Here is a 27,174-nt window from a genome sequence, read left to right as displayed (position 1 = left end):
CCCTCACCCCCCACCAGTCCCAGCGTGCCGGGCACGCCCACGGCACACACCTGATGCCAGGCTGGGCACGGCGGGATCATTGCAGCGACACGCGGTCTCCAGCCTTTTATTCATACGAGGACTCGAAGAACACACGTCACCTGCGGACGCCCCGGCCGCTGACCGCACAGGGCTGCCCGGCCAGAGACGAATAGAGGGCGGGCCGAGGGCCAGCCAGGCACACGGGTGATGCGGCCCCTGGCCCGAGTCCCGCTGGCCCCCACCCGCCCCGGCACAAAGTTCTGATGGGGTTGGCGTGTCTGTGGGAGCAGCCCTGGACCCCGCGTGTCCCAGAGGCTGGTAGCTCTCCACCCAGTGAGGAAAAGCAAAGCGCAGGAAGCAGCCTTCTCGCGGCCCAGGGGCTGGTCAGGATGTTGACCTGGCTACGTGGCTCGGCGTCCCCCAACCCTGAAGACAACCCTGCCCTGCCCGAGCCCTCTGGCAGGGAGCAGGTGCCTCCCCAGACCCTGCAGCGGACGGGGTTTAGGAGGGCGGGCCCTGGCCTCGGGAGGGGCCTGCAGAGACCCCAGGGCGGCGGAAGATCACCTGGGGACCTCAGAAGCTTCTGGGGAGGAGCCGAGAAGGCAGCTCTGGGTGAGAAGGGCGGGAGGGGCCTGCAGCGTAGGCGCGGCTGGGAAAGCCCTTAACTATGGAAGCGCCCTGGCCTGTGGCGGCCAACAAGGTCAGGGAAGGGAAGGCCCTTGGCCTGGGCGCCGGGTCTCGCTGGCCCTGAGCTCAGATTTCCCCAGCCACCCGGCGTCCCCGCGGCCAGGCGGCGGCCAGGGGTCGGCTGCGGCCCTGGCCCGCGTCGTCCTGAGCTGGGACGTGGCCCTGGTCTGGGTGGGGGTGGGGAACGGCAGGGGCAGGCGGCGGGCCTCGCCGACGGCCAGGAGCGCAGCCCAGCGCCGCAGCTGAGGGCAGGGCCCAGACGGGGTCCTGGGGGGTGGGGTCAGGGCTCCTGCATCATCCCAAAGGTTCCGGCTGGCAGGAACCCTGCCGCACTCTCAGGGGTGGGGTGGAGGGGGCGGTTCTTGGGCCTGAGGACTGGGCGAGGCTTTCAGACACTGGAGCCCCAGGTGCTCGGTGGCGGGGGAGGAGGGCGCGGTGCGCACTCAGCCAGACACCGCTCAGGTGGCCTTCTCACCCGCCGCCCCGGTGCCGCCGAAGCAGGGCTGGGGCAGAGACAACCAGCGGCACCTCGAGGTCTCTGAAACGCATGGCTTTCAGGGGACACCGTCCCCGGCTGACCTGAGGGCCCCGTACAAACGTAAAAGCTCGGGGGGCCGGGCGAAGCCCCCCGCCCCGCCCTCAGCACAGTCACAAGCTGGGTCCGTTGGCGGCCCCTCCTGCCCCGCTCCGGGGCCTCCCGACCCAGGGAGTTGAATATCGTCTGCTGTGAGTTTTGGCAAAATCTGTCCTTGGCCGCGGTCCCTGGGGCCGGGGCAGTTACCGTCCTCGGGGCGCAGCTGCTGGAAGGGCGAGCCCCAGGAGCAGCAGGAGGCTAGCGCGGGGCACGGAGCAGGCTGCAGCCGACGTCTGCTGGCCCTCCCGCTCTGACAGCCCCGGGAGGGCGTGCGTCAGTGGCGTCCGGGAGCTGGCGCTCTTCCTGCCAACCTTCCGGCCGCACACCTCGTCTGGGCAGCCCTCGCCGCTGCCTGAGCCACTGCCATCGTCGCCTGGGAAGGAGAGGAAAGGAGGCTCTGGGGGACCCTGAGGGCCGCAACCCTCTGCCTGTGCGCTGGGGACGGCAGTTCCTGGGGCCTGCCGAGGCTGGGCGGATATCCTGGCCGGCTCACAGCCGTGCCAGAGACAGGGCAGGGGGACCGTGACCACAGCTGCACAGCAGCCGGGCCTTCAGAGCCACCTGGGCCCCAGGCTGGGCAGGCCTCCCCACGCCCACCTTTCTCCATCTAGGGCCTCCCCCCACCCCGCACCCTTCCCCAGCTGGGGCTCCCTGGCACCCCCATGCCCACCCCGGGCGCTCAGCCACCCCCAGGCCTGCCCTCACTGGCATCCTGGAAGTCCAGGTCGTTGCCATTATAGGCGCCGCGCAGGCGGTTGGTCATGATCTTCAGCTGCATGATCTGCTGGCGGATAGTCATGTCGGGCTTGGTGATGTCCACCTCCACCTCGGGGTTGTTGATCTGATTGGCCAGGCCGTCACCCATCACCTCGGGGAGGTACCTGGAGGCCAGAAAGACAAGCCCTGGGTCACCGCCCTGCTCCCCACAAAGGGGCCTGGCCCCAGCAGTGCCCATCCAGCCCCCTCCTCCGGTCAGGGTGGTGGCAAGCCTGAGACCCCCCCACCCGAGGCCTTCAAGGGCTGCCGGGACCCCACACAGGCCCCTGCAGCGGAGCGCGGGAGCACTGAGTGTGCGCAAGGGGGACCTGGCCCTTGTCCTGGCTCTAGGTCCCACGGGGTGTCCCACGTCAGACCTGGCCCAGGGCACGACGTACCCGGCCCATGACAAGCCGAGGGGCCAGAGCGGTGGGACACTCACCGGCCTTTGGCCATGCCGTTCCAGCAGCGTTCGTCACTGGCCGAGCTCATGGCCAGCTTCTCACTGCACAGTGTCCCCGGGAGGCTGATCCAGAAGTCCTGAGCATCTCGGAGCTGTGCCTTGGCTTCGGAGACCTGCAGGGCAGTGGTCAGGCCACCCGGCGCCCCCGCCCGCCTACCCCGCCCACCCTCCCCCCCATCCCCCAGGCCCGCCCAGCCGAGGCCGCTCACCAGCTTCTGCAGCGTGCCCGCAGGCGGCCTCTCCTGCAGTGCCAGCTTACCCCGGGGCCGCTTCTCCTCGGGGCCGGGGCCCTGGGGGTTCACCTTGGGGTTCCCGCAACCCTGGATGACCTGGGGGAGCACGCAGGGGTCCTGACGGGCACGAGGCTGCAGCCGGGCCCCTCCCCTGCCCACTGCTCTGCCCCTGCCGCACCTTGGCTGTGAGCGTGTCGCTGTTGTCCTGGAGGGCGTTGACAGCCTCTGCCAGCCAGTAGTGCACGCCGCCGATGACACTCTCCGCGCCTGACGGGCCCCAGAACTTGTCCGTGATGAGCACCATGGAGTCTGGCCCAGGCGTGAACAGAAACATGGGGTACTTTGCATGGACGCACGTTGGCTCGTGGCTGTGCTTCACGCAGGCACATCAGCCCGCATGACACAGCATTTCTGCACGTCTGCTCACTGCAGGCCAGCCCACATACACACGAGCTCCGGTGTGTTGGCATGCGTGTAAGTTGAGCACGTGTGTCTAAGCTTACACCTGTTGGCACATACACGTACACCGGGCCCACTGTGTGCATTCGTTACCTCGTGTCTCACAGTGCCCCCGTTATGCCATCACATGCCCACGGGAGCATGTGTTCGGCATGTGTGTGTGCTGGCCTGTCACCGCGAGTGATGATATGGATGCGTTGGCTCACCTCACACAAGCAGATACACACACGAGTGCAAGCGTGTTGGCATGTGTCTGGTGACCCACCTCCTGGCTGCACGCCAGCCAGCTCACCCCGTGGCAGCAATGCGCACGGTACTTCACGCACGGGTTGCCCTGCCGTGCATCTCACGTGTGCACCTCGGCGTGCTCGCTCAGTAGGGAAGGACAGGAGCCTGACACCCAGGGCGCCCTCCAAGGCAGCTGGCCGGGACACCTCCCTTCGGGATATTCAGAGGGCAGCCTGCCCCCCGCCCGCCCCCCCACGGGTGGTCACGGCAGTGGGGGCTCACCCAGAAGGTTCCTCCACTCGGCGTCCAGGTCTGCCTGGTTGGCCAGGCAGCCCTTGAGCACGTTGCGGCAGTAGTCCGGGCAGGGCCGGGCGCCGGGCACCCCCAGGCAGTGGGCGCAGTACACCAGCTTCATGACGGCCCGCGAGCACTCAGGACTCAGGGGCACCTGCAGGGCCAAGGCAGCCTGACCTCGAGGCCACAGCGCGTGCGCACACCCAGCGGGAGCCCCGGGCAGGAGTCAGGGTGCCCAGGTCTGCCCCGCCACGGCGGGGCCTTTTCCAAGGCCCTCTGTTCTCCCAGGTGACCAAGCAGACCTGCGGCCCAGGCGGGGGGTGCTCAGTCCAACCAGTCCGGTCAGCGTGCTGGGACACCACCCCCCCCGGAACACTGCGGTCACGAAAGCTCCCCCGGGAAGCGGGAATACTGCCCGCCATGGGCGACTTACTGAGGGCCCTCGCCGGGGGCGGCGGGTTCTACCCGGGCCCGCAGGGGTCCGACGCCTATGCCCTCCCACACCGGGCACTACAATCCGCCGCTCGGCCTGGGAGCGGGCAGCCCTCTCACGTCCCGTCCACCTGACCCCTGGAGCCCCCGGGGCGTCCAGCCCTAGGCCCCTCCCTTCCCGCTCCGACAGGCCTGGGCCCGTGCCCAGGGCAGAGCTCACACCCTGGGCCCCCCACCCTCCCGCGGGCCGGGCCGCGGCGCGCACCTTGGCCACCTTGCGCACCACGTCGCCAGCCACGCCCAGGCCCTGCACGAAGGTGCGCGCCGCCACGAAGGCGCGGGTGGCGCGCAGGCGCAGCTCGCGGGGGGCCTCGCCGAAGGGCCGCAGCGGCTCGGCCTGCTTGCCCAGGCAGTCCAGGTAGTCGTCGGGCAGCAGCAGCTGCGGGTGCAGCTGCCGGAAGAGGCGCTCGAGCAGGCGCGCCCAGAACTCGGCCAGCGTCTCCTGCAGGTGTAGGTTGGCGCCGCCGTAGTAGAGGCGCAGCTCGGCGTATAGGTCGCGGAAGGCTTTGGCGTTCTTCGTGTACAGCTCTCCAAAGGCGCCCGGGAAGGCCTCCTGCAGCGCGCGCTCGGAGTCGTTCAACAGGCGCTGGAAGTGATCTGGGCGCGTGGGGAGGTGGGCGTGAGGCCTTTGGGAGTGCCCCTTGCCCACCCCTCCCCTCACGTGCTGCGGCAGCCCTGACCGCATTCCGGAGGCTCCGCCAGTGACCCCTCCGATGCTCCGAGTCATCAGAACCTGCGTGGGCCCTGGATGCCAGCCCCCACGGGGTCCTGAGCACAAGCCCTCCTGGGGTCTGCAGTGTCCAGGATCTATTTCTGAGCTGGGCCTTGAGCACGGCCCCACGCGATCACCTGGAAGGGACTCTTCTGAGGGCGGGAGGGTGCGGAGTTGGGGTGGGACCCACTGGGGGAGAAAGCCCTGGGCGCCCCTCACCTGCTCTCCTCCTCAGTAGCTCTCCTTCCTCCCCTGCCTCTGTCACCCAGCCAGCCCCCCGCCCTAGGCAGTCGAGTCCCCCTGTGTGTCTCTGTCCACCCTCTATCCTGCAGGTCTCTGAGGCTCTCCTGGGCTTCTTGCTCTCTGGCCTCTCTCTGAGGCGCTCCCTCTGGTTCTGGAAGCCAGCCTGCCTGGGGGTCTGGAGAGGGCCCCCTGCAGCCCTCAGGACATGCCCAGAGTTCAGACAGGGCTGTGGAGGAGCAGGGTGAACGTGGGCAGCAGACCCCGGGGGTTTGGGGGAAATGTTTCCGCTCTGTATGCTGGGAACTGGGGCCCCAACATTGTCCTCCTCTCTCAGCAGGGAGACTGCAGGGGCCGTGGCACACCGCCCGCACCGCCCGCCCGCTCAGATGCGTCCTCACGAGCTGTGGCCATCTCTCCCCATCCAGGCCCACATTCGGGTGTCCAGACCAGCTCAGCTCTGCTCTGAGGGGGCGGGGATGTCAGGCTTGTGGCCCCTGGACCAGTGCCCACACCTGCCCCACCCAGGGCCTTGGGCAGGAGACCCTGGCACAGCCCTGGCTGAGCCCTGCAGCCCCCCGGGCGGGAGCTGTGGGAGGAAGCGGCCAGTCCATATTCCCATCCTGAATCTCACCATGTCCCCGGGGGCCTGGTCCCCACCCCAGGCCGGCCCCTAGACGGGCTCTCTGCAGCTCAGCAACCAGCCCAGCAGCACACAGGGTGGTCGTGGGGCCGCCATGCGCATGCCCGGCACCCCACCCCGTCTTCAGGAGATGACGGCCCTGGCGGCTGCGGCTGGCTGAAGAGCCATGTCCTGGCACACAGCCAGCGTGGCCTCGCTGGGCTCAGGGCCTGGAGTGCTTCAGACCAGGGCCCCCTGCGGCGAGCGGCCTGGGGAGGGCTGCTCGGGAGGCCTGGGGTGGCCGGAAAAAGGTGCCACAGTGGGGCTGGGGTGGCAGGTGGCATGCAGAGGGGTGGGGCCCCAGGCGGGACTGGAAGCAGGTGAAGAATCGCTTTTAACACAGATGAGCATCCCGAATGGGTGACGTGCAGGCTCTGACGGCAGCTCAGTCGCTTTCAGGGGCCCCTGCTGCCGCCCCCTCTGAGGGGCCCACTGTAAACGTCACCAAGTTGTCCCACCACTCCTTGCTCCGGGCCCAGACATGTTGGCCAAGCCTGGAGGGCAACCGCTGACCCACACACGGCTGCCCCGGAGTCCCCGGGCCACGCCAGGGGCCCCCACTTGCCGCGCCCTGCGGTCCTCACGCAGAGCTCCCGGCTCCAGAACCTGGTGGCCGACCCCAGGCTGGTCCCTGGCAGATGCTGGGAGAGCCCTGGGTGGCAGGGAGCCACCTGGAGGCGGAGGGTCCCTTCCGAAGGGCTGACGGGACACGCTGGCTCCTCGAGTGGACAAAGAGGCCTGCAGACAAACTGCTACTGTGCTTGCTCTAACCCACCCCCCTGGAGGAGGCCCCAGGTGCCCACCCCTGCCGCGAGGGTCCGGCGGCCCCCGAGCCTGCTCACCGTCAAAGCCCCGCTGCTGGGTGGCCAGCATGGCCTGCAGTGCCCGGCTGCCCTCCAAGAGCGCGGTCTCCAGCTCGGCGCGGCTGCGGTTGGCCAGGTTCTCCTCCATCTCGCTGGTGCAGCAGGTGTAGCCCTGGGGGCAGATGCGCAGGTGCTCGCCTGTGGGGAGGGGCCGGCGTGAGGGAGAGGAGGGGTCTGGGGGGGCTGGCCCCGGGAAGGGGCACAGAGGAGGCGGGGGGCTGCCTGGGGGAGGCAGACCCGGGAAGGGGCTGGGCCTTGGGTGGGCCGCGCCGCCCTGGACGCGGGGGCCCCTCTGCAGAATTCGCCCCCCAGACCCCTGGGGGGCGGGAGGCTGAGAGCCAGGGCAGGGGTGTGGGGTGCTGCTCCAAGCCCCCCTCTTGCTCCCCTCGCTGCCCCCATCCACGTGAGGAGGTGTCCCAGGCGCCCGGAGCAGCTCAGCTCAACTCCTGAACTCCACGGGGCCTGTGGGGGGCGGGCCCACCAGACTCCAGGTTCATGGGAGGCAGTGGGGGGCGTCCAGGACTGCGGGTGCCCCTCCCCTGCGTCCAGGCTGAGGGCAGGGGGGTGAGAGGAGCCCTGAGGGGGAGGACAGCCCCAGACTCCCCCACACTGGCTCGGGGTGCCGGCTCCCACCGAGGGCGGGGGGCTGCCCACCTACAGCTCTGGGCTGGCTAGAGGCAGGGGCCTCTCCCCGCTCGGTAGGACACACCTGCGCCCCTCAGGGCCCCCACCGCCCCCCTTTGCCGTCCAGGCACTGGCTCCTGGTGGCCCTGCTTACGGCAGCGCCAGGGTAGCACTGAGGCTGGCCCCATGGCCCCTGTGGTGCAGGGCACACCTTTCAAAACATCCCAGTCCGGGTTTTGAGTGGCTGGGTGCTGTGAACCCACTTTGCAGACCAGGAAACTGAGGCTGGCTGAGGTTAGGTTTCACGTCCAAAGCAACACAGTGAGGGGCCAAGTGGCTCAGGCTGCCCGATTTCAGGCCCCACACCCACTGGGCTGCCTCAGCCCACCCTGCCCACCCCTCACCCTCTGCCCACCCTTCACCCTGCCCACCCCTCACCCTCTGCCCATGCTGGCCCACCCTGCACAGGCCACATTTCCTGTCTAAGCAGTGCAGGAGGAGGCTCCCCCCGTGCCGGCCTGGGGTGGGCAGAGTGGAGTGGACTCAGGGGTCCGGGCTGGACGGAGGCCGTGTGGGGCTGGGGTCGGGGGCCTGGCCGCCTGGTTTGACCAGTAGAGCTTCTGGGGTGGGAGTCGAGTGGAGGTGAGCAAGCAGCACCAAGCAGGGGCTGGGACCCGAGGAGGCGCCCGATTCCTCCTCCTCTCGGGCGGCCTTCACTGACTCTGACCTTGGCCTGGCCCTTCACGGCAGCGGGGGACAGGACAGCAGGCACAGGGTCTCTGCGGGGCCAGCTGGCAGAGAGTGGCCGTCTCCCGGGTGCTGAAAGCTGTGCACCCAACCAGACGGGCCTGAGCCTCCCCACCAACAGGCCAGGAGTGCGCCCTCCCCTGCTGCCTGAGGGGGGTGAGCTGGGGGTGGGTGGCAGGGACCAGGCAGTGGTGGGCAGGCAGGGGGCTGCAGGCAGCCAGCCCCTAAGCACTTGTGCCACGGGGTGGGTTTCGGGGGCGGCGTCCCTGCTCCCCAAACTTCCCAGTCCCCTGGCGAACCTGACCCCCTCCCCCGACCCTCGATCCAGGACACACAGGAAGCCCCCTCTGGGCAGGGCTCCCTGGCAGTGTGGGCCCACCCACCCACCGCCCTGACGCCCCCGCCACCTCGTCCAGCCGGCCCGGGGGCCCGCGCTCTCCCGGCCGCCCCAGCACAGCCCCCGTCCCTCCCTCCCTCGGTGGACACACGGGAGTGAAGACACGGAGCCAGAGCCTGGACGCCGGCCTGGGGCCCCGGGCGGGCTGGGCCGAGGCGCCCCGAGCCGCTGCGGGGCGGACGTGGTCGCCGCTGCTCGCCAGTAGTCAGGGCCCAGGCCCCGCGGGTCACCTGGGTCAGGACACCTGCCAGGCAGAGGGCAGACTCTGCGGGCACCTTCCTGCACAGCAAGTCTGCCCCCCCCATCTTCGCCAAATAGCGGGAGATTGGGGGTCTGCTGGGGGCTCCCGGTCCCTGGAGGTGTGCAAGGCAGACGGATGCAATTCTCTTCTCGTCATTTCAAACCTCCGTCCCCAAACCCCACCTATTCTCAGCTAAACGCCTGGAGAGTGGGGAGGGGGTCCTTGGGCCAGGTGGGGGGCACGACTGGCTTCCCGTCCACCTTAGAGCTGCCCAGTCCACCTCTCTCATCACTGCTTTCCCCCTTCCGTCCCCACTGGGAGGCATCAGCTTGCCCCCTTTGCCCGCTGACCCCTCCCACCTGCACTGACCCCGCCTCCGCCCCCCCACGCGCTGGTCCGCAAGGGCCCCTCCTTTCTTTCTCAGCAGCTGCTGCTCTTTTGACAACCAGCCGATTAAATCCTTCTAGAATTCTCCCTGAGTCTTTGCGACGCCTCCTTTCGTGATCCGGGTTTTGGAGGGGGAGGGGAGGGCTGTTTCATGGCGGGTTTGCTCCCCCAGCTCCGGGCCCCACCCCCGCGTTTCTGGACCCCCGCTGCCCTCCCCAGGTTCAACACCTGCACTCGCTTCCTGACCCCACGGCAGGGCCTCTTCTCGCTGGACAGCAGACCACGCAGCCAGCTCCCCACCCCCCATTCGGACCTCTCGGGGTCATCCCAGACTCCTGCTCCTCAGTGCTAGGTCCCATCAGTCTACGGCTTAAACACCTTTGAGTCTCACGCCTCCTACCACCTGCGCACACAGCCCCCAGTCCCAGCCCTCCTCACCCCCACCAGCTCTCTGACCCCAGCACTGGAGCCCAAGACCCCATGCCAGCAGTGGTCCTCGCCTCCGGGGCTGGACAGAGCATGCATCTGTGCTGACCCTGCCCGGCAGTCGCTCCTGATTGCTGCTCAGGAGCCCTCCCAAGGAGACTGCAGTGGGAAAATGGCGCCAGGCCAAGCCCACCTTTCCAGAAGCTTCTGCGGCTCTCACAGGAGCACGCAGACTGCCTGAGGCACCGGCCTCTGAAGCCATGATCGGGTGCTAGGCACCAGCTCCCCCAGCCACCCCCAGAATGCACTGGCTAATTCAATGAAGACAGCCGGCCTCCCCGCACCCCACAGAACACGGCTATGCAGGCAGTTCCAGGTACCCAGGCCTCCAAACACCACGGAGGAGGCTGGGGCTGGAAAAGCAGGGAGGGGCCCCTGGCCACCCTGCCCTTCCACTCTGCCTTGGACCCCACGGGCCTGCAGCGGAGGAGTGGGGTGGGCAGAGGCTTTCCCCCAGCCGCAGACCCTTCTCGGTGCCCCCGGACGACTGTCCGTGCCCACTCCTGCTCCGATGGGCTGCAGGACCCCCTGGGCACGTCCACTTGCCTGGAGGTGGTGGGGAGGCGCCCGGACAGGCAACTCCGGGTTCCCTGGGCACCGCCCACCGCGGGAGCCCCAGGCCGCCTTTTCGCATCTCCCCACTCCGCCCCACCTCCCTCCCGAGGCGTCGGTCCCTGGCCTCTGTCTGCGGCAGGATCAGCCCTGAAGGCTGAGGTCCACCCGGGGGGGCAGCCACAGACCCCCCGCGGACAGCGCTTTTCAACCGCCACCCTCCCCGGTTCCTACCGCGGCAACAGACCCCGCAACCGCCCCGCCCCGCTCCCCTAGCCCCCTCGGAGCACCTCACCGCCGGCCCCAAGCCCCTCCACCATTCCGGCCACCTGCCAGCATCGCCGAGCCGGCCCTCCGCCGCCGCGCCTCCGTCACCGGCGGAGACCCGAAACCCTGGGGTGTCGGCTGCGACACCCCGGCGCCCGGCTGGAGGGGTCCGCCCCTCCGGCCCGTCCGGGCCCCCGCCGCCCTGGGACGGCAGCGCGGGCGACGGGACAAAGGTCGAGCGACCGGGTTTCAGCGGCCGCCGGCCAGGGACGGAGGGCCGCACGCGCGGAGCCGCAGCCAGCGCGGTCTGGAGAGGCGGCCGCGCTCCTGGCGCAGCGAGGAGGGGGCGCTGGCGCAGTGGGCGCGGCAGCGCCGAGGGGAGGGGGCTGCGCCGCGGGAGGGGGGCCGGGGGCACTGCGATTGGTGGGGAAGGGGCTTGCCGCAGTGGGAGAGGCGGGCCTGGCTGGGGGCGGCAGGCGGGGCGCGCACGGGGGCTGCGGGCGAGCGAAGGGGAAGGGAACGGGTTTGATGGGGAGGAAGGGGGGCTTGCTGCAGGAGGGGGCTGCGGCAGGCGGGGGGGGGGGCGTGGGAACGCGGCGAAGGTGGGGGACGGATGGGCGCGGTGAGGACGGGGCCGATGGGGCGCACACGGAGACGGCGAGGGGCTTGCGCTGGGGGCGAGGGTGGGGTAGGCCGGACTGAAGGTGGGGCTGGGCGGTGGTGATGGGGGCAACAGGGTGAGCGGCGAGGACGGTCGGGGTGGGGTGGGGTGACGCGCCCGGGGATGGAAGTGCGGAGGGACGCGGGCGACGGAGACAGTGCAGGGCGGACGCGGGTCTCTGCGCTTGGATCCCAGTCCCCGGGCTTAGCCCGAACCCCCTTCTCGGCGGCGGCGGTCCCGGCAGGCGGCGTGCGACTCCAGGCGCTGGTGCGTGGAGGTCTGGGATGCGCCCGGGAGAGGCGGCGGAGCGGGCGAGGGCAAGCGCAGCAGGGCGGGACGCGCTGGCGGCCGCCGCCCCGCGCAGTCCGGGCGCGCACGGTCCGGGGCCGCGGCTCCCCGCGCGGGGCCGCCTCCTCCCGCAGCCCCCGTCCCCTCGGAAACCGCGGCGGCCGCACTCAGGCCCGGAGCTTCCCGCGGCCCGGGCCCCCGCCTGGCTCCTGCTCCTCGGGGCTCCTCCCGGAATGGGGATGGGAGGGGGGCACCAGCTCGCTCCCCAAGGAGAGTGGCAGCCCCCCGCCAGCGAGCCCCCTCTCCCCATGACAACGACCAGAGCCCTACGCTGGGCGCTCAAAGGCCACCGTCAGTCACCCGTGTCCCCCACCCGCCCCCAGTCTTGCCCCGGTGATCCTGGTCTGCATCCTAACGTCCTGTCTGCTTCCCCTGGGAAATAAAAGGCCGTAGCCTGGCCACACCTTGCTCTGGCCCAGTCCCCACCTCCTCACTCATCCCTGCCACTCCCTGCAGCCCCAGCCCTGGTCCCGGCTGCCACAGCGCAAGCCAGACCCACTGCAGGGCCCGCCACGCCCTGGACCCCCTCAGGCTGGCCTGCACAGAGACCTGCTGGACCGGCAGCTCTCAGCAAAGTGGCCTCTCCAAGGCAGCCCACAGCACCCAAGGTCCCGGAACAAGGGGGCTCCACCAGGCAGCTCACAAGGCTGCTCTCTCCTGCCTGCTTTCTGCTCGGAGACCCCTGAGCAGGCCACCCTGCCGGTAGGCACTGGCTTTGGGGCTGCCTTGGCGAAGCGGTAGGCCCCCCTGGATGTGGGCCAGGCCCCCTCCCACCGACCTTCCCACAGTGCTTCAGGGTCCACGGCTCACACCGAGGCCTCGGGATAAACTGGGGGTGAAGGAGTGTCTGCTGTGCCCGGGAGCCCAGGCCCTGCTGCAGGGAGGGGGTCCTTTTGGGGCCCAGGTGTGAGGTGCCCCTCGGAAGCCTCGCCCACCAGGCAAGCTCCGTGCAGCTCCCTCACCCTCGGCCCAGGCCCGGCCGCAGAGGGCACTCACTCGAGACGCTGCAGACCTGTCCCTGACAGGGGGTTCCGGAAACACGGGCTCCGTAGGGCTCTCCCATCTCTCTCACCCGACCACCCGACCTCTGGGCGGGGAGCAGCCCAGGAGATGGACCGGTGCCGCCCCCCTCTGCCGTATCTGCCAGGGCGATCCCAGAATAACAGAAGAGGGTGCTGCAGCCCAGGGGTCCTCTCAGCAGGTTCCCCACAAAGGCCCCATGCTGGCCCGTCTGTCCATGGACACAGTCCCCAGGCTGGGCCAGAACACAGCAGACCCCCGTGCCACTGCAGGAGCCCGCGGGGACAGGAGTCGTCCCCGGCGACGCCCAGTAATGAGAATGGAGCGGACAAATGGGTTCCGCTGCTCACCACCCCTCCAACCCAGCCACTCCCCAGGAAACCTGGCAGCTAAGTCCAAGGTCACGGCTGCCCTCGCTGGCGACCCCTCTGACCTGCTGCCTCCCCCAGCCCCTGGGTCGCACGCACTCTCTCCTTTGTCCTACTCTCTTTTAAGAGCCCCTCATCTCGCCCTTCCTCCAGGAAGCCTTTCAGGTTTCTCTGGGCCAAAGCGCATACCCAGCCTCTGACCTCCTGGAGTGTGAGCGGCCTCAGTGGGGGCTTCCCACCTGGCCACCCTCCCTGGCAGCAAGAGAGCTGCTGGGCCTGCTGGTGGGGCCTCTCTGCCCAGGCCCAAGCTGGACATGGTGCTGAGGGACCCGTGTCCAAAGAGACAATCTCTGGGCCATGCTAGCATTCAGGGAGATGAGGCTGGATACCAGTGCGGCTGCAAACCCGCAGCCTCGGGCCTCTGCCTCCGCTGGAAAGCCAGCACCTCCCTGACCTGACCCCTCCCCAGAGGTGGTGTGACAGCCCGCTCCCTGCTGGTGTGAGGGGGGCCCCGGGGGCGCTTCCACCGCCCACAAGGACCCCCTCATTCCTCCAGGGGCCCTGCCGCCACCCGACAGTGCAGCGCACACTGGGGGCCGCACGGTCCGAAGAGTCCTTCCACGCTCACGACTGCCCCCTCCCGTTCTTCCTGCCGGAGCCACTCACGGAGCTCAAGAGACGGCCCAGGGCACTCAGCCGGGAATGCTGCACAGGATGCAGAAGGACCTGGGCCTCCCCGCCTCTCCCAGCGCAAGGCTACCCTCGATTTCAGTCCCAGGGGAATTCCTGAGGAGGAGGGCGGAGGCCGAGGCAGGAGCCCACACGCTCTGCCACCGAGCCGAGCCGGTCACCTGTGGCCCGCCCGCCCGGAGGGCCCCGGGCAGGAGCAGGCGGGGTGCTCCCCCGGTGCTGACTCAGCACCGCCGCCCAGGCAGCAGCTCCAGGCACAGCATCGCCCCCCTCCCTGCCGCGTGGGCGCCTGCGAGCCCAGCCCCGAAGGCACGACTGGGGTGGGGCACAGACACCAGGAGGACAGTAACATGTGCGTTTCAGATCAACGATGCGCTATTTTCCGGAATAAAAGTTATCTGGCCCCAAAGCACTGACAGCAAGGACCTGAATACAATTAGGGTTAGGGTTAGGGTTAGCACAGCGGCTTTAGGCAGAAGAGCAAACAGTGGAAACAGCCCAGGCGTCCACTGTCCGGTGACGTGATAAACACGACGGGGGCCAAGCCAGACCAGGGGACGGACGCCACGCAGCCTCAGGGAGTCACCGAGCGCCAGCACACCTTAGTGTGGACCACCCCCGAAGACCAGTCTCCAAACGACAAACTCTTAGGGCTCCACCTCGGTGAGGGCCCTAGAGACAGACAGCGGAGTGGGGGTTACCACTGAGGGGGTGGGGGTGTTTAGTGGGTATAGTGGGGGAAGACGAAGCTCTGCAGATGGGTGGTGGGGTCAGCTGCACAAGTGTGGGTGCACACTCAAAATCATCACAGTGGGACATTTTATTATGTATATTTCACCACAAAAATGCACGCAATCCCCCCTCCCCAACATCTGGGACATACTTGTATTATAAATGTGGGGCACATTTATCCTAAGAACATGTTTGTTGTTTATCTGAAATTTAAATATTCAGGATACATGCCACAAAACGATTAACTACCTGAAATATCAATTTATTAAACGGGTCTCCGGCACTTTTATCTGCTAAATCTGGCAGTCCTTTGTGGGGTGTGGGGAGCAGCCTGACTGGGTCACCCAGGCTCCCCACCACATGTGGGTGTGCACACGTGTGTACTTGTTTCTGAGGCCCTCAGACCCCACCCAGGCCGGCAGCAGAAGTGGGGAGGAGGATGTCAGAGGGGGCCTGCCCTCCCACGGCCCCCAGCCTCCTTGGAGAATGATGGGCCTTACCGCCTCTATCAACAGGGAGACACAATTATCCCCATCTTGCAGATGAGAAGACTGAGGCTGGAGGGGTCTGAGACCCGCTCAATGGCTCAGACCTGCTGCCTAATGCTGCCGCCTCCTACCGGCCCACAGGCCTCCCTGTCTGCACTGAAGGGGAGATGAACGTCCCAGGCACCCGGGGGCCCACCAGCCTCCTGGAGGATGAGGGCAGAGTGGGCCTCGCCAGAGACAGCCCTGGCCACCCCGCTGGCTGCACCATCCGTTCAGTGACCCGGGACACGGGCAGGAGCCTGCAGGGCCGGCAGCCACCCCACCCCACCTGGGAGGGATAGCGGCCAGGACAGCCACTGGCCGCTGACACGCAGAGGGCTCCCAGCCCTGGGCAGTCAGCTGAGCCCAGCATTTGCTGCTTGCCCAGCTCCCCAGAGGTGGGACCCTGGCTTCCTGTGGGTCCTGGGGGCAGGTGGGAAGGTGGGACCCGCCTGCTTCCTGGCTTCTCCAGCTCAGTTCCTCAGGGATGCTCAAGCTGAAGCATCTGTCAGAGACAGTCTCCAGGGCAGCAGGGAATCTGGCTCCTCCAGGCATCCAGTGTCTCGGCCCTCACTCTGTCCAGCCACGTCCACCAGGCAGAGGTAGGGTGGTCCCGCCCAGGGCAGCAGGGGTCCTTGGGGCAGACAACTCCATCCCCAGAAAGTGCCAAAGGGACAGTGAGGGGCCGGCCCCAGTGAGCTGGGCAAGAACGGGCCTCCTCTGACGCGGGCTGCCAGATCCCGAGGCTGGCTGTGGGCTGACCACGAGCAGGGTCCTGCGGGCACCTCCCCATCGCCTCCTGTCTCTCTGCAGTGCCTTCTGAGACTCTGCCGACCCCTTTCTGAAAGCCAGCTGCCACCCTAAAGGGCGTGCCAGAAGCCCTCCTGGCTAGCCTTGGGCTTGGGGGGCAGGAGGGATGCTGCTACACTGTGGGCTGCTCCTCCTGGGGGCCCCAGAGCCGACTCTTCTTGAAATTCCCAGCCGTTCTGGACCAGCCAAGTGGGAGCACAGACATCAGGATATGGCACCACCCGGGACGCGGCGGTGGTGACGGAGGGGTCCCCCACCTCCAGCCTGCATCCCTCTGACCCCCAGCGTGGCCCCTGGGCCTGGCCAGCGTAGGCCGACCTCCCTCCCCCAGGAGGCAGTCTCCCCCGCCTCTGGACACGGCTGGGCCTGCCTCTCCAACAGGCGCCACCCTGACGTGACCCCCCCACGACACGCGTGCACTCTGGCTGCCCTGTGCTGGGCCTGCCACACGAGACCCAGCCTCACGGCCACTCCACGTGGCGGGTGCTGACACTATCCCCGTTATACAAACAGGGATTCTGAGGCTCAGAAAGCTTCAGTAACGGGCTCAAGGTCACCGAGCGCGTGAGCGTGGAGCTGGGCTTGAACCCTGGCAGGATGGCTGGGTCCAGGCACCCAGGTTTTAGCTTCTGCTATGGGCCCACCTCTTTCCTAAGACATCGGCCACTGGATCCGAAAGACCTGGCCCTGGGCCAGGGGAGGGGCCTTGCCCATTAGCCCAGCAGGCTGCCTTCTTCAGAGCCCCATGGTCAGCACTCGCCCTCCTCAGAGAGGCCCTCCGTGTCCCCCTCTCTGGGTGCCCAGCCTCGTGATCGTCCTTCTCCGTCTCTGGCCTTGCACACCAAGTACACCCACGACCCTTGGCCTCCAGCTGGAAACTCCAGATAGCAGGCAGACAGGGTGGGGGTGGTGGTGGTGCTGGGCTCCTTGGGTCAGGTACCGCCGGGGGTGGGTGGTCCACCCAGGGCAAGAGTCCTGCAAGGGCAGCGCAGGACCCTCGGGCTGGGAGGGGCGCTGTGGCCGAGCAAGCATCTCAAGTCCGCAAGGAGGATGGGGCGGGAAGACATGGCTCTCAGCGAGAGCGGTCGTGCAGCGTGGGGCCCTGGGACACACCAGGCTTGGGGAGGTCTTTGCTCTACACTCAAACCGGGGGCGTGTATGATGGTACACCACATGTGTGTGCTGCTAAGTTGCTTCAGTCGTGTCCGACTCTGTGCGACCCCATAGACGGCAGCCCACCGGGCTCCCCCGTCCCTGGGATTCTCCAGGCAAGAATACTGGAGTGGGCTGCCATTTCCTTCTCCAATGCATGAAAGTGAAAAGTGAAAGTGAAGCCGCTCAGTCGTGTCCGACCCCTAGTGACCCCATAGACTGCAGCCTACTAGGCTCCTCCGTCCATGGAATTTTCCAGGCAAGAGTACTGGAGTGGGTGCCATTGCCTTCTCCGCCACATGTGTGTGCTAAGTTGCTAAGTAGTATCCGACTCTTTGCAACCCCATGGACTACAGCCTGCCAGACTCTTCTGTCCACGGTATTCTCCAGGAAAGAATACTAGAGTGGTTTGCCACGCCCTCCTCCAGGGGATCTTCCCCACCCAGGGATTGAACCTATGTCTCTCATGTCTCCTGCATTGGCAGGAGGGTTCTTTGCCACCAGCACCACCTGGGAAGCCCTTGTAAACTACATGCATCCGTCTAAACCTGCACACGTTGTTTTTCTTTACTTATAACTTACAAAAGTAACGTGTGGTCACCACGGCCAGCAGAGCTGCAGCTCACGTGAGACCTCTGACAGCGCCCAGTCCCTGCAGTGACTGCGTTTCAGCACCAAGGACAGCGCCGGGCACACAGTAGGCGCTCAAGGACCCTCTGAAGGACTCAGACTGATCTGTGTGCCTCCCACCCCCACCCCTGGCAGCTGGCTGGCTGCTGGGCCCAGGGCTCCCACCTGCTGGCCCACAGGCTCTCCTGGAGCAGACAGGGCCCCGGCAGCACCCCGCCTGGGCTGAGGGTCCAGCCCGCCATGCAGAGGCCTCCTTCCTCTGTGCCCTTGAGTGTCCACTGAAGCCCACAGACCCCTTCTCAGAGTAACGCTTAGGAAAGAAAAGATTATGCAGGGGGTCCTGAAGGAAGCCCCAGGTGCAGTGACGCAGCTGTTGGAATGTGATAGATGGGCGGGCGAGGCGAGCTGGCTGACACCCACCAGGAGCGCGAAGCTGCGTGAGTGGAAGTGGCACCTGGAGACATCTCTCCAGACGCAAAGGGGCAGGGGACCCCGCAGTTCATGGTGAGCAAGCCCCGGACTCCAGAATGCCACCGCTGCCCGGTTCATAATGACAAGAGACGCTAAATTCTGGCTAAAGGTTAGCAAAAAAGGAGAAGTACTGTCTCAGTCGAGTTCATGAACTCCTGGATTTCTAAGCCTGGGCCTCCCCTGGGCACCCTGGTTAAGGACCCCAGTCTCAAATGACCTGCCTTCACACCCGAATCTGTCCACCACAGTTCTCCAGTCTTTCTAGAGCAGAACCCACCCCCAACCCGGAAGGCTACCCTGGCCCCAAGCAGAGGGCCGCCCCCTCCGCTCCACTCCCCTGGCCGCTGATTGCGTCCTGTCTAGAGCTTTGGTTCAAGCGCTTCCTGTGAGGTGCAACCGGTGTTTCTGGGGGCCGCCCCTCGACCTGTTCAGGAGCGACCTGCACTTCATGGGGCCCCTGGTCTCCCTGTCCCCTCCCTGCACACTGTGACAACCAAGCCTGGCCCCAGGCACCTGCGCCTGGTTGGGGACACGGCCCTGCCCTGGGGGGAGGGCGGTTAGCTGTGTGTCTGACCTGCAGCCGCCCCAGTGCCCCCAGCCCGCAGATACACAGTGACGGGGGGTGGCAGTCCCTGGGTGTTAGCTCACTCGAAGGGAGGCTGCCATGGCGCCCAAGTGGCAGCCACTGCCAGGCCAGCAGAGAGGGTCGGGGATGGCGGGGTAAACGTCGTGAGAGCCTCTAAGATGCGTCTGTGGGTCCAGTGTGTCCCGAGCTCCGCACCTGTCCGGGGCGGGCCACCCGCGTGGGAGGGAGACGTGGTGGCCCACCCCTCAGGCCGCCGGGCTAACTGAGGGTGTGACTGCGGTCACACGCGCCCCGGGGCCAATGGCCGGGCACACGGGCGTGGGGTACAGCTGCTGGCGGCCGGGCTCTGGACTAGGGGGCGGGAGGCCTGGCAGCCCCGGCCGAGTTTCTCATGAGACCCTGACCCCGTGGAGGGGGGCCCGTGGCTCACGAGTGTGTGCAGAGTGGTGAAGGACAAATGGGTGGGAGGGTGAGGGTCCCTGCCTCTTGCTGGGCCTTCCCGGGGGGCGGGGCTCGAACCTCGGGCGCCCCTCGGTCAGCAGGACCGGCTCTAGCTTCAGGAGGCTGTCCTGCGGCCCGGGTCCACGCAGGGGTCCCACCCCCACTGGCCCCACCTGGGCCTTGCCCCCTGCTCCCGAGCCTTGGAGAAGCCAGTCCCCGGGCTCTGCCAGGGCCCGTCTCTGTGGGCGGGTGCAAGGTGCTCTGCAGCCTCACCCACAGCTCCGTCCTCTGACCGACCACACCCTGCATCCTGGAACGCATGCCCAGCACCCACGGACAGAGCCACACGGATGTCCCCCAGCGCCCCACGGGGCTGGCGTGATGGCCCCGCCCCTGACCTGCTCCCTTCTGGGGCACCCCCTTGGTGCCCACACCAGACAGCGGGGGGCACATGGGGGCCAGGGTGGGGAGGCCAGGAGGGAGCAGCCACTCCAGGGACAGGACCCCTAGCTGGGACCCAGTTTCCCCACCGACACACGAAGCGGTTGGACCAGGTGGTACTCGGCCAGTCCTGCAAGCCCCCTGACCTGCCAGCTCCGGAAGGCTGGGCGGGACTGGCTGCCAGGCAGGGGCCCCGCAGTGGCCAGGGTGTGGAGGAAGGAGGCAGGGCCGTGGACCCAGGCCCAGCCTGGCTCATGGGCACCTGGTGGGAAGCAGGGCTGCGGAAGGCAGGGCCCAGAGCCGGCGCTCCTGCAGGGCCTCCCTGTGCGGCCGGCTCCAGCCCTGTCCCCTCCTTGGCCCCAGGCCTGGCACAGCACAGCCCCCCATGCGGAGGGGCGCCTGCCTCCCAGAGCTGCTGGCGGTCCCCGCCAGCCTCCCGGGGCCCCTCCTTCCAGCTGAAGTTGGGGCAGCAGGCAGGCCTCTGGGCCTCTAGAGGGCTGAGGTCAGGGGGGACAGTGCGGGAGTGGGTGTGGGGGACCCCCCGGGGCTGTCCTGTCACCCAGCCAAGCCTCCAGAACCCAGGGAGCGTTTGGCACAAATGAGCAGCCAGGGCCTCGCGGGGCCGCGGAGCCAGGAGCCTGCCTCCCTCCCCGCCCCCCACGCGGTGTCCCCTCCAGGGGCCTCCCATGCGTTGGCGGGGACCCCAAGCCTGTCCACGCAAACCGCTGCCGCTGAGTCACGACAGTCCCAGCCCGGTGGCCCTGACTCCTGTGGCCTTCACGCCGGGCCCCCCCCTGCCCACCAGGTTCTGGGTGGTCCCTGCCACCAGGGAGATGCCTCCGCCGGGCAGCAGTTACCGGCCGGGGAAGGTCAGGATGGGAGGACCCTGCTCCCCGGCCCCCCATCTGACTCCGATGGAGACATTCAGGCCCACGGGGCCAGAGCCCCAGCGCTTCCTGAGATGCCTGCAGGCCAGTGGGGGTGAGGAGTGGGCTAAGGATGGCCTGACCCCCTCACCCCGTCACCCAGGCCCCACAGCTGCACTGAGGCCCTGGCCCACGGAGCCCCCAGCCTCCACAGAACACCCGGAGCCCAGGACCCCTGCTCACTGGATGGGAAGTGCCCCCAACACTGACTGACCCTTGTCTCTAGTCCACACATCGAGTCCTAAGCCCTTGGACCCGAGCATGGGAGATCGTTTGAGTGTGGGGTCTTTGCAAATGTAACCGCTCTACTCCTAACTTGATGGGACTGGTGTCCCTATTTCCATAAGGTGGAATCCAGACGCAGGCTGGCACAGACCTCGTAAAGACGAGGTAGAGACCCCCAGACCAAGGGTCACCCACGACCTCCAGAAGCAGAGAAGACCCAAACAAGTCTTTCCGTACAGCCTTGGGAGGAACCACGTGGATCTCGGACTTCCAGCCCCTGCACTGCAAAACCACAGCCTCCTGCCGTGGAGCCGCCCAGCCTAGGGCATCGCCGTGGGCAGCCCCGGGGAAGCGGCTTTGTGCCTGGGTCCCAGAGCCCTGCCCAGCCCAGCACCACGCAGACGGTGCCCAGATACCTCACTGCTGAGGATGTCTGGTCTCAGGGAGCATCCTGGGGGGCAAAGAGCCCCAGAGCAGGGGGGCGTGGGGTGCTTGGGACGCCGGGCACCACGCCCCCTAGGGAGGACAGTGGGGGTGGGCCGGGGGCCGGCCTGTGGGAGGGGGCGCGTGTGCCAGGGGCTGGTGGGAGCTGACGCTGAGGCTACAGGCAGACACGGGCTGGGCTGAGGCTGGCCTGGCCCTGCAGGGGCTCCTCGACCTAACCAGGCTCCCACGCTTCCTGCCAGGGGAGCAGGTCCGCACCTCTCACACCCAGGGTGCCCCTGGCCCTGCACCCCGGGCAGAGGCCATGTCTGGGAGGACAGGCCGGTGTCCCCCACCCCACAGCTGGAGACGGGGGAGGGGGTAGCGCCTGGAGCCCGGGGCCGACTGCGGCTGCCCCCTCAACCCGAACCGGCCCCGCCCAGAGGCTGCAGGCAGCTCAGGGCTCCTGCCCAGAGGCTGCAGGCAGCTCAGGGCTCCTGCCCAGGCCTGTTCCTAGGTGCGCGCGATGAGAGGGCCGCCAGCCGGCACAGGGTGGGTGGCCCTGGACTGGAGCCCTGCCCGAACGTGGGCAGGGGCCTGGCCCCACAGGACTAGCCTGGTGGCTGGACGTGGTTAGGGCGGGCACTGGACAAGGAGATGTCAGCTGGGCCGGGCCTGGTCCTGAGCCCTGGTCTGAAATGCTCCAGAAACACGCCGAGGCCTCAGGGAGAGCCGACCGGCCTCTCTCCAGGGGGCGAGTCCTGGCCCCGGCCCGACCTGACCCAGTGAGGCCTGTCCCCTGGCCTGGCCTGTCCCCTTGGCCCAGCCGGGCTGACACCTGTGCCCGTGTCCCTGGGGGGCCCAGTGCAGGCCCGGGTGCACCCACACACCCTCTGTGCTCCCCCCCAGCTCCGGGATCCACCTGCCGCCTGGCCAGCGTGCCCCAGTCCCTCTGCCAAGAGGCCTGTCCACCGCAGGCTCACGCTGTTCCTCACTAGGGCCAGCACGGGGCTGGTTTACCGAGACCGCCCGGCCAGCCCTCCAGAGTCACCCACCCTGGACAGGACACCTCGGTGACTGCTGGGGCCCTGGCCTGCTGTGGTGCTGGGGACATGCCAGGCCTGCCTGTAGGGTCACAGCCAGGCTGCCCTCAGCGCACACCAAGGGTCATGCCCACGGAGAAGCCTTCCTGAGCAGGGCAGGGGCAGCGGGCCTTCACTGGACAGGTGCCAGGGCCGGCCAGGGGTGCGCCTGTGGGGAAGGCCGGGCCGCCGTCTGCTAGGTTAGGGAGGGGCAGGGAGGCCCCCGGGAGGGGTCAGTGCAGAGGCTTCCAACCCAGCCTGAGAGGTGGGCTGGGACCAGGGGAGCCGCAGAGAGGGCAGCTGGTGGCCCAGCAAGGCCTGGGCCTTGAGACCCCACGGCAGGCCTCCAGGCTGGGGTGGCGTGAGGCGTCCAGAAGCCTGGAGCCCAGCACTGCTCAGCGGTTAGTGCCACGGGCCTGAGGGTCAGCACATCGGGCTCTGGACTTCAGAGCGCCCAGTGGCCGCGTGTGGAGCTGGAGAAGTGCTGGGGATTCCTGGCCTCGGGTACTTACCCGAGTCAGGTGGAGACCCCCCCCCAACTGCACCCGCTAGACAGTCCCGGGGAGTGACCCCTAAGTCAGGTCCAGACCCCACCACCCACTGCACCTGCTAGACAGTCCCGGGGAGTGACCCCTGAGTTAGGTCCAGAGCCCCCCACCCACTGCACCCACCGGACGGTCCCGGGGAGTGACCCCTGAGTTAGGTCCAGAGCCCCCCACCCACTGCACCCCCTGGACGGTCCTGGGGAGTAACCCCTGAATCAGGTCCAGACTCCCCCATCCACTGCACCTGCTAGACGGTCCCGGGGAGTGACCCGAGTCAGGTTCAGATGCCTCCATTCACTGCACCTGCCGGATGGTCCTGGGGAGTGACCTCCTGAATCAGGTCCAGAGCTCCCCGCCCACTGCACCCATCGGATGGTCCCAGAGAGTGACCCCTGAATCAGCTCCAGATCCATCCACCCACCGTACCTGCTGGATGGTCCCAGGGAGTGACCCCCACCCCAGTCCGGGGCAGGATGGGGCTCCCACCTGCTGGACACCACTGCCGGAAGGGCCCGCATGGGCTCCAGGGCTGGTGGCAGCCCCCAGAGTGCACGTGGTCAGCATGCTCCCCGCTCCTGAGGCCTTCGGGGAGGTCAGGACTATGCCCGTTGTCACACATGAAGAAACAGGGGCCCAGAGAGCCCAGGGGCGGAAGGGGGGCAACATAACAGGGCTGGCCTTTGCAACCAGGCCCAGGGAGGACGCCCTGCCCCTCCGAGGAGTACAGCGGCGTGTCCGGGGCTCCAGTAGGGGCCCAGGTCATTGCATCATGCAGTGGCCTTGTCGGTTCCTGGCTCCCCTGGGCCTCCACCCTTCTCCCCCGCCCTCCAGCCCTGTCCTCAGGCTGGGGATGATGAAACCGCAGCGGCTCCAGGGGTGGGGGGACCGAGCAGTGGCTCCATGGAGGCTGGAGACCACCTGGGGACTCAAGGCAGGCACCTGGGCCTCTGCCCTCTCAGCGGGACAGGGTACACGCACTGTCTGGTCTGGGGTGGACTGGGCACCAGGTAGTCTGTGAGAGTCCTGCTGACCATGACCAAGCGACCGCCTTGGGCAGGCGGCACAGAGAAGCAATGCTTTCTGCTGGGAGGCCTGAGCGGTGGGCCCCTGGCCACCTGGGATCCAGGAGCAGAGGAGCTGCTGTTCTTGCTGCACTGACAGCGCCGGGCTCCCCTCCGACCTCCAACCCCAAAGCCAGACAGCCAGGTCCCTCCTCCTCGGCCCAGGCCTCCGTCTCCCAAGGCCCCCACCATGGCCAGGCATAAAGTGGGACATGTGTGGGTGTGGACTGAGAACCTACTCCGTGCCAGGAACCGGGCTAGGTTCTGCGGCTGCCGCAGAGGACAGAGCAGACAGATGCGGCCTCTGCCCACAGGACCCCAGCGAAGGGTCAGAGAGATCATGATGAACCGTGGCATCAAAGGGTCAGGAGTGCCAGCAGGCGCCCGGGGAGCAAGCCCCTAGGTGGAGGACAAGAGATGGCAAGCACCTGCACACACACATGTGTACATGCGTATGCATGTGCAGCTGGGTGTGCACGTGTGTGCATGCATGTATGCATGCACACAGGGGCATGTGTACATATGTGCGCACATGGGCTGCAGGTGTGTGTACATGTGCACGTGCATGTATGTGTAGTGCATGTGTGTGTACACATGTATATGTATGTGCACACGTGTGTACACGCACATGCATGTGTGCCTGTGTGCATGCGTGTGTGTGCCTAGGCGGGCAGATGTATGTGTACACGCGCATGTTTGTGTTTGCATGTGTGCACACACAGTGCACGTGCATGTATGTACACGTGCGCACACACGTGTGTGTATGTGCAGCGTGTGTATGCATGTGCATCGTGTGTATGCGTGCACACACGCGTGCATGTGCGTGTGAGTGAGATGCAGCCCAGGGCTGGGCTTTTCCCAGACGTTGCAGACAGATGGAGGTTGAGGGGCGGCTCCCTCGCACTTCCTGTGCAGGGGTCTGGCTGGGGGGAGGCCCACCTGTAAAATGGGATGACTGCCCTCCTCACCCTGGCTGGGCCGGCTGTCCATCCAAAAAACTACACACGTCACAAACAGAAACCCCTCGCGCTCTGATGGCTCCTCTTTCGTGAGCCCATGGCGTTTCTGCCCCCTGGGGAGGTGGAGGCTGGAAAGGTCACTCACAAGCCCAGGGCTGCCCTCTTTCCCCTCCCGTCCTGGGAAGCACGGAGCCTCCACCCCACCAGCCAACTCGGGCGCTGACCGCCAGGGACCCCCAGGCCAGAGGAGTCCACCGGCCAGCCCGCAAGACACAACACGGAAGGCCCGGCTCCAAGAGAGCGTCGTGCCGCCACGCGGCCACCAGGGGGCGCCCGGCCCGCGGAGCTGCGCCAAGCTGCTGGAGCAGGAGGAGCGTACAGGACCGGCTCTGCCTCGGGAGGTCACCCTGCTTCCTTCACCCCACGTGGCGCTGGCATTCCTCTCGGTGCCTGGGCCCTGCGGGGCACTCCCGGGGGGCGGGTGCAGCCACAGGACCCCCGGGAGTTGGGGTGGAGGAGTCACAGGGAGTCCAGGCAGGGAGGCCCCGCGAGGGCGGCACCCGGAGCCCTGGCTGGCACGACGCTCCCCAGTTGCAAAGCCCCCCATCACACGCACAGCAGCGCACTTTGCCGGTCCTGGCCCGAACCCCCAGCACCCTGCAGCCCAAGGAGGCGGAGACTCAGCCCGGCCGCCAGCCCACCTCCCTTCCCCAGCCTGCCCGCCGCTCTCCCAGCCCTTGGCGGCTGCCCAAACTCCGCCACTCTGAGTCTCAGCCTAACTGGGACAGAGGCCTGTGGATGCGATCAAGAGTAGGATGGTCCCCAAGGACACGAAGGCCGAGCGGGAGTGGACGTCTGAGGGAGGGCTGTGGGGTCGAGGGGACTTGGGGGCGTGCCAGCCGAGACTGGGGCTGGGAGACCCTGGGGCTCAGGGAGGGATTCACCCGAAAGGTCAAGCGTTTCCAGGCATCGGGCCCTCGCGTGGGGCAGGGTCGGGGGAGAGCCTGAACCGACTGTGCAGGGGGTCCTGTGCCGGTCCCAGGTCCCAGGAGCCCAGATGCACCCACCAAAACTGCCCCTCCAAGGGAGGAGGCAGCTCTGACAATCAATGGCAGGGCTCTGTCAGCAGAAGCGCAGGAAGACCTGCCTTAGGGGACTTGAGAGGGGGGGTTTTCCAGAGCCCGGGGCAGGGGGCTGACAAGGAGCCCAGGCAGCGATCTGTGGGTTCTGCCCTCCTGGGAGCAGGAATCGAGGGCCTGGCTGCCCCCCCGCCCCTCGCCGTTCCCCAGCCAGGCTCGGCCATGGAGGCGGCCCTCACTCTCCTCTTTCATTCAGAATTCCTGTGGCTGCGGTCCTTCCCTGTCCCCCGTGTCACCACTTGAGTGTGGTCTCTCCCCTCCCCCTGGCTTGGGAGGCGTCCCCAGGGCAAGAGCCTGGAGCTCTGCTCCCGGCCGCCCCCCACCCCGTGTCCCGGGAACCCTGCACGGCCGTGCACAGCCGGTGCGGCTCTGGACACGTTTGCACTTTGAGGAAGGAGCCTGGGGGTGGGGGGAATGTCTGTGAGCTCCGCAGACTCCGCGCTCCCCCCACCCTCGCTCCGGTCCCTACAGCTCCTCCGAGGCCCGCAGGGAGGGCGTGGAGCACTGCGGGCAGCTGCAGGGCCCAGGCCGCCTGCGACGGCGCCGCTCTTACAAAGAAACCACACGGCCCCTGGGCGGGATCCAAGGCGCCGACCACCTGCAGCTGGACTCCCCGCCGGAGACGGCCCGGAGCGCCAGGCGAGCACAAGTTCCCCGAGCAGGAATCCCTGCGCGGCGGCGTTCTGCTCCCGCTGGCCGAGGTCGCCCGTCCGCCCCGGCCCTCGCTCCTCCCCAAGCGCACGGCTCGCTCCCTGCCTCGCCGGGGCCCCGAGGCTGTCTCTGCTGGGGACCCCTGGGAATCCCCGGGCCGACCCCAGGAGCCTCCGGGGGAGGCCCGAACGGCCGGAGGGAGTCCCGAGCCCACGGCCACGGTCGGGTGCGCCCCGACAGCCGACTCCGCGGCTCAGCCTAGGCTGCCCCGGAGGGCGCGCCGGGCCGGGGAGCGCCCCGTTGGCTGCGCGGCGAGGACAGCTCCTCGGGGAAGGGGCTGGTGTGTGCGCTCCGGGGGCCGGGGAAGGCCGGGCGGAGTGGAGGAGACCCGGGCGGAGGGAGGGCGGCGCGGGGCGCGGGGGCGCAGGGCGGGAGAGAGGAGGGGGCGCAGCGGCGCGCCGGTCACTCACCCGAGATCTCCGCCTGGGGCACATCGCTCAGGCTGAAGCCCTTGGCCCCGTAGATCTGGCGCACTTCCCCGCAGCTCCGACTCTTGCTGGCAGGGTCCCCGCGGGCGCAGGCGACCAGCGCGGCGGCCGCGTACAGCAGCCACCAGCCTCGGGCCCGGAGCTCCATGGCGGGGCCGGCGGCGCCCCCGGCCGGGCCCGCGCAGCCCCCGCCCGCGAAGGGCAGAGCCAAGGTCCCCGCTCACTCGGCTGGCGGTCCGAAGGCGCCGGCGACCGCGGAGGCGGAGACAACAAAAGCCGGCGGGGCGCGGGGCGCGCGGGGCGCGAGGTCCGGCCGCTGGCTCGGGCGGCCCC

General features: G+C 67.9%; 1 protein-coding gene across 1 annotated transcript; it reads right to left on the bottom strand.

The window, feature by feature from the left end:
• Window positions 1-90: 90 nt before the first annotated feature.
• GPC1 (glypican 1) lies at window positions 91-27,174 on the bottom strand. The gene is made up of 9 exons (XM_081492133.1): window positions 26,824-27,174; window positions 6,744-6,902; window positions 4,473-4,864; window positions 3,764-3,929; window positions 2,973-3,103; window positions 2,771-2,890; window positions 2,541-2,674; window positions 2,048-2,223; window positions 91-1,715 (listed from the first exon to the last, which is right to left on the bottom strand). Exons 1-9 carry the CDS (start codon window positions 26,987-26,989, stop codon window positions 1,486-1,488), a joined length of 1,674 nt encoding a protein of 557 aa, XP_081348259.1. The 5' UTR covers window positions 26,990-27,174; the 3' UTR covers window positions 91-1,485.

The sequence above is a fragment of the Giraffa tippelskirchi genome, chromosome 5 (assembly GCF_054371585.1).
Source record: "Giraffa tippelskirchi isolate mGirTip1 chromosome 5, T2T-mGirTip1v1.2.pri, whole genome shotgun sequence".
Classification (NCBI taxonomy): domain Eukaryota; kingdom Metazoa; phylum Chordata; class Mammalia; order Artiodactyla; family Giraffidae; genus Giraffa; species Giraffa tippelskirchi.
This window is presented reverse-complemented; position numbering and strand designations above follow the sequence as displayed.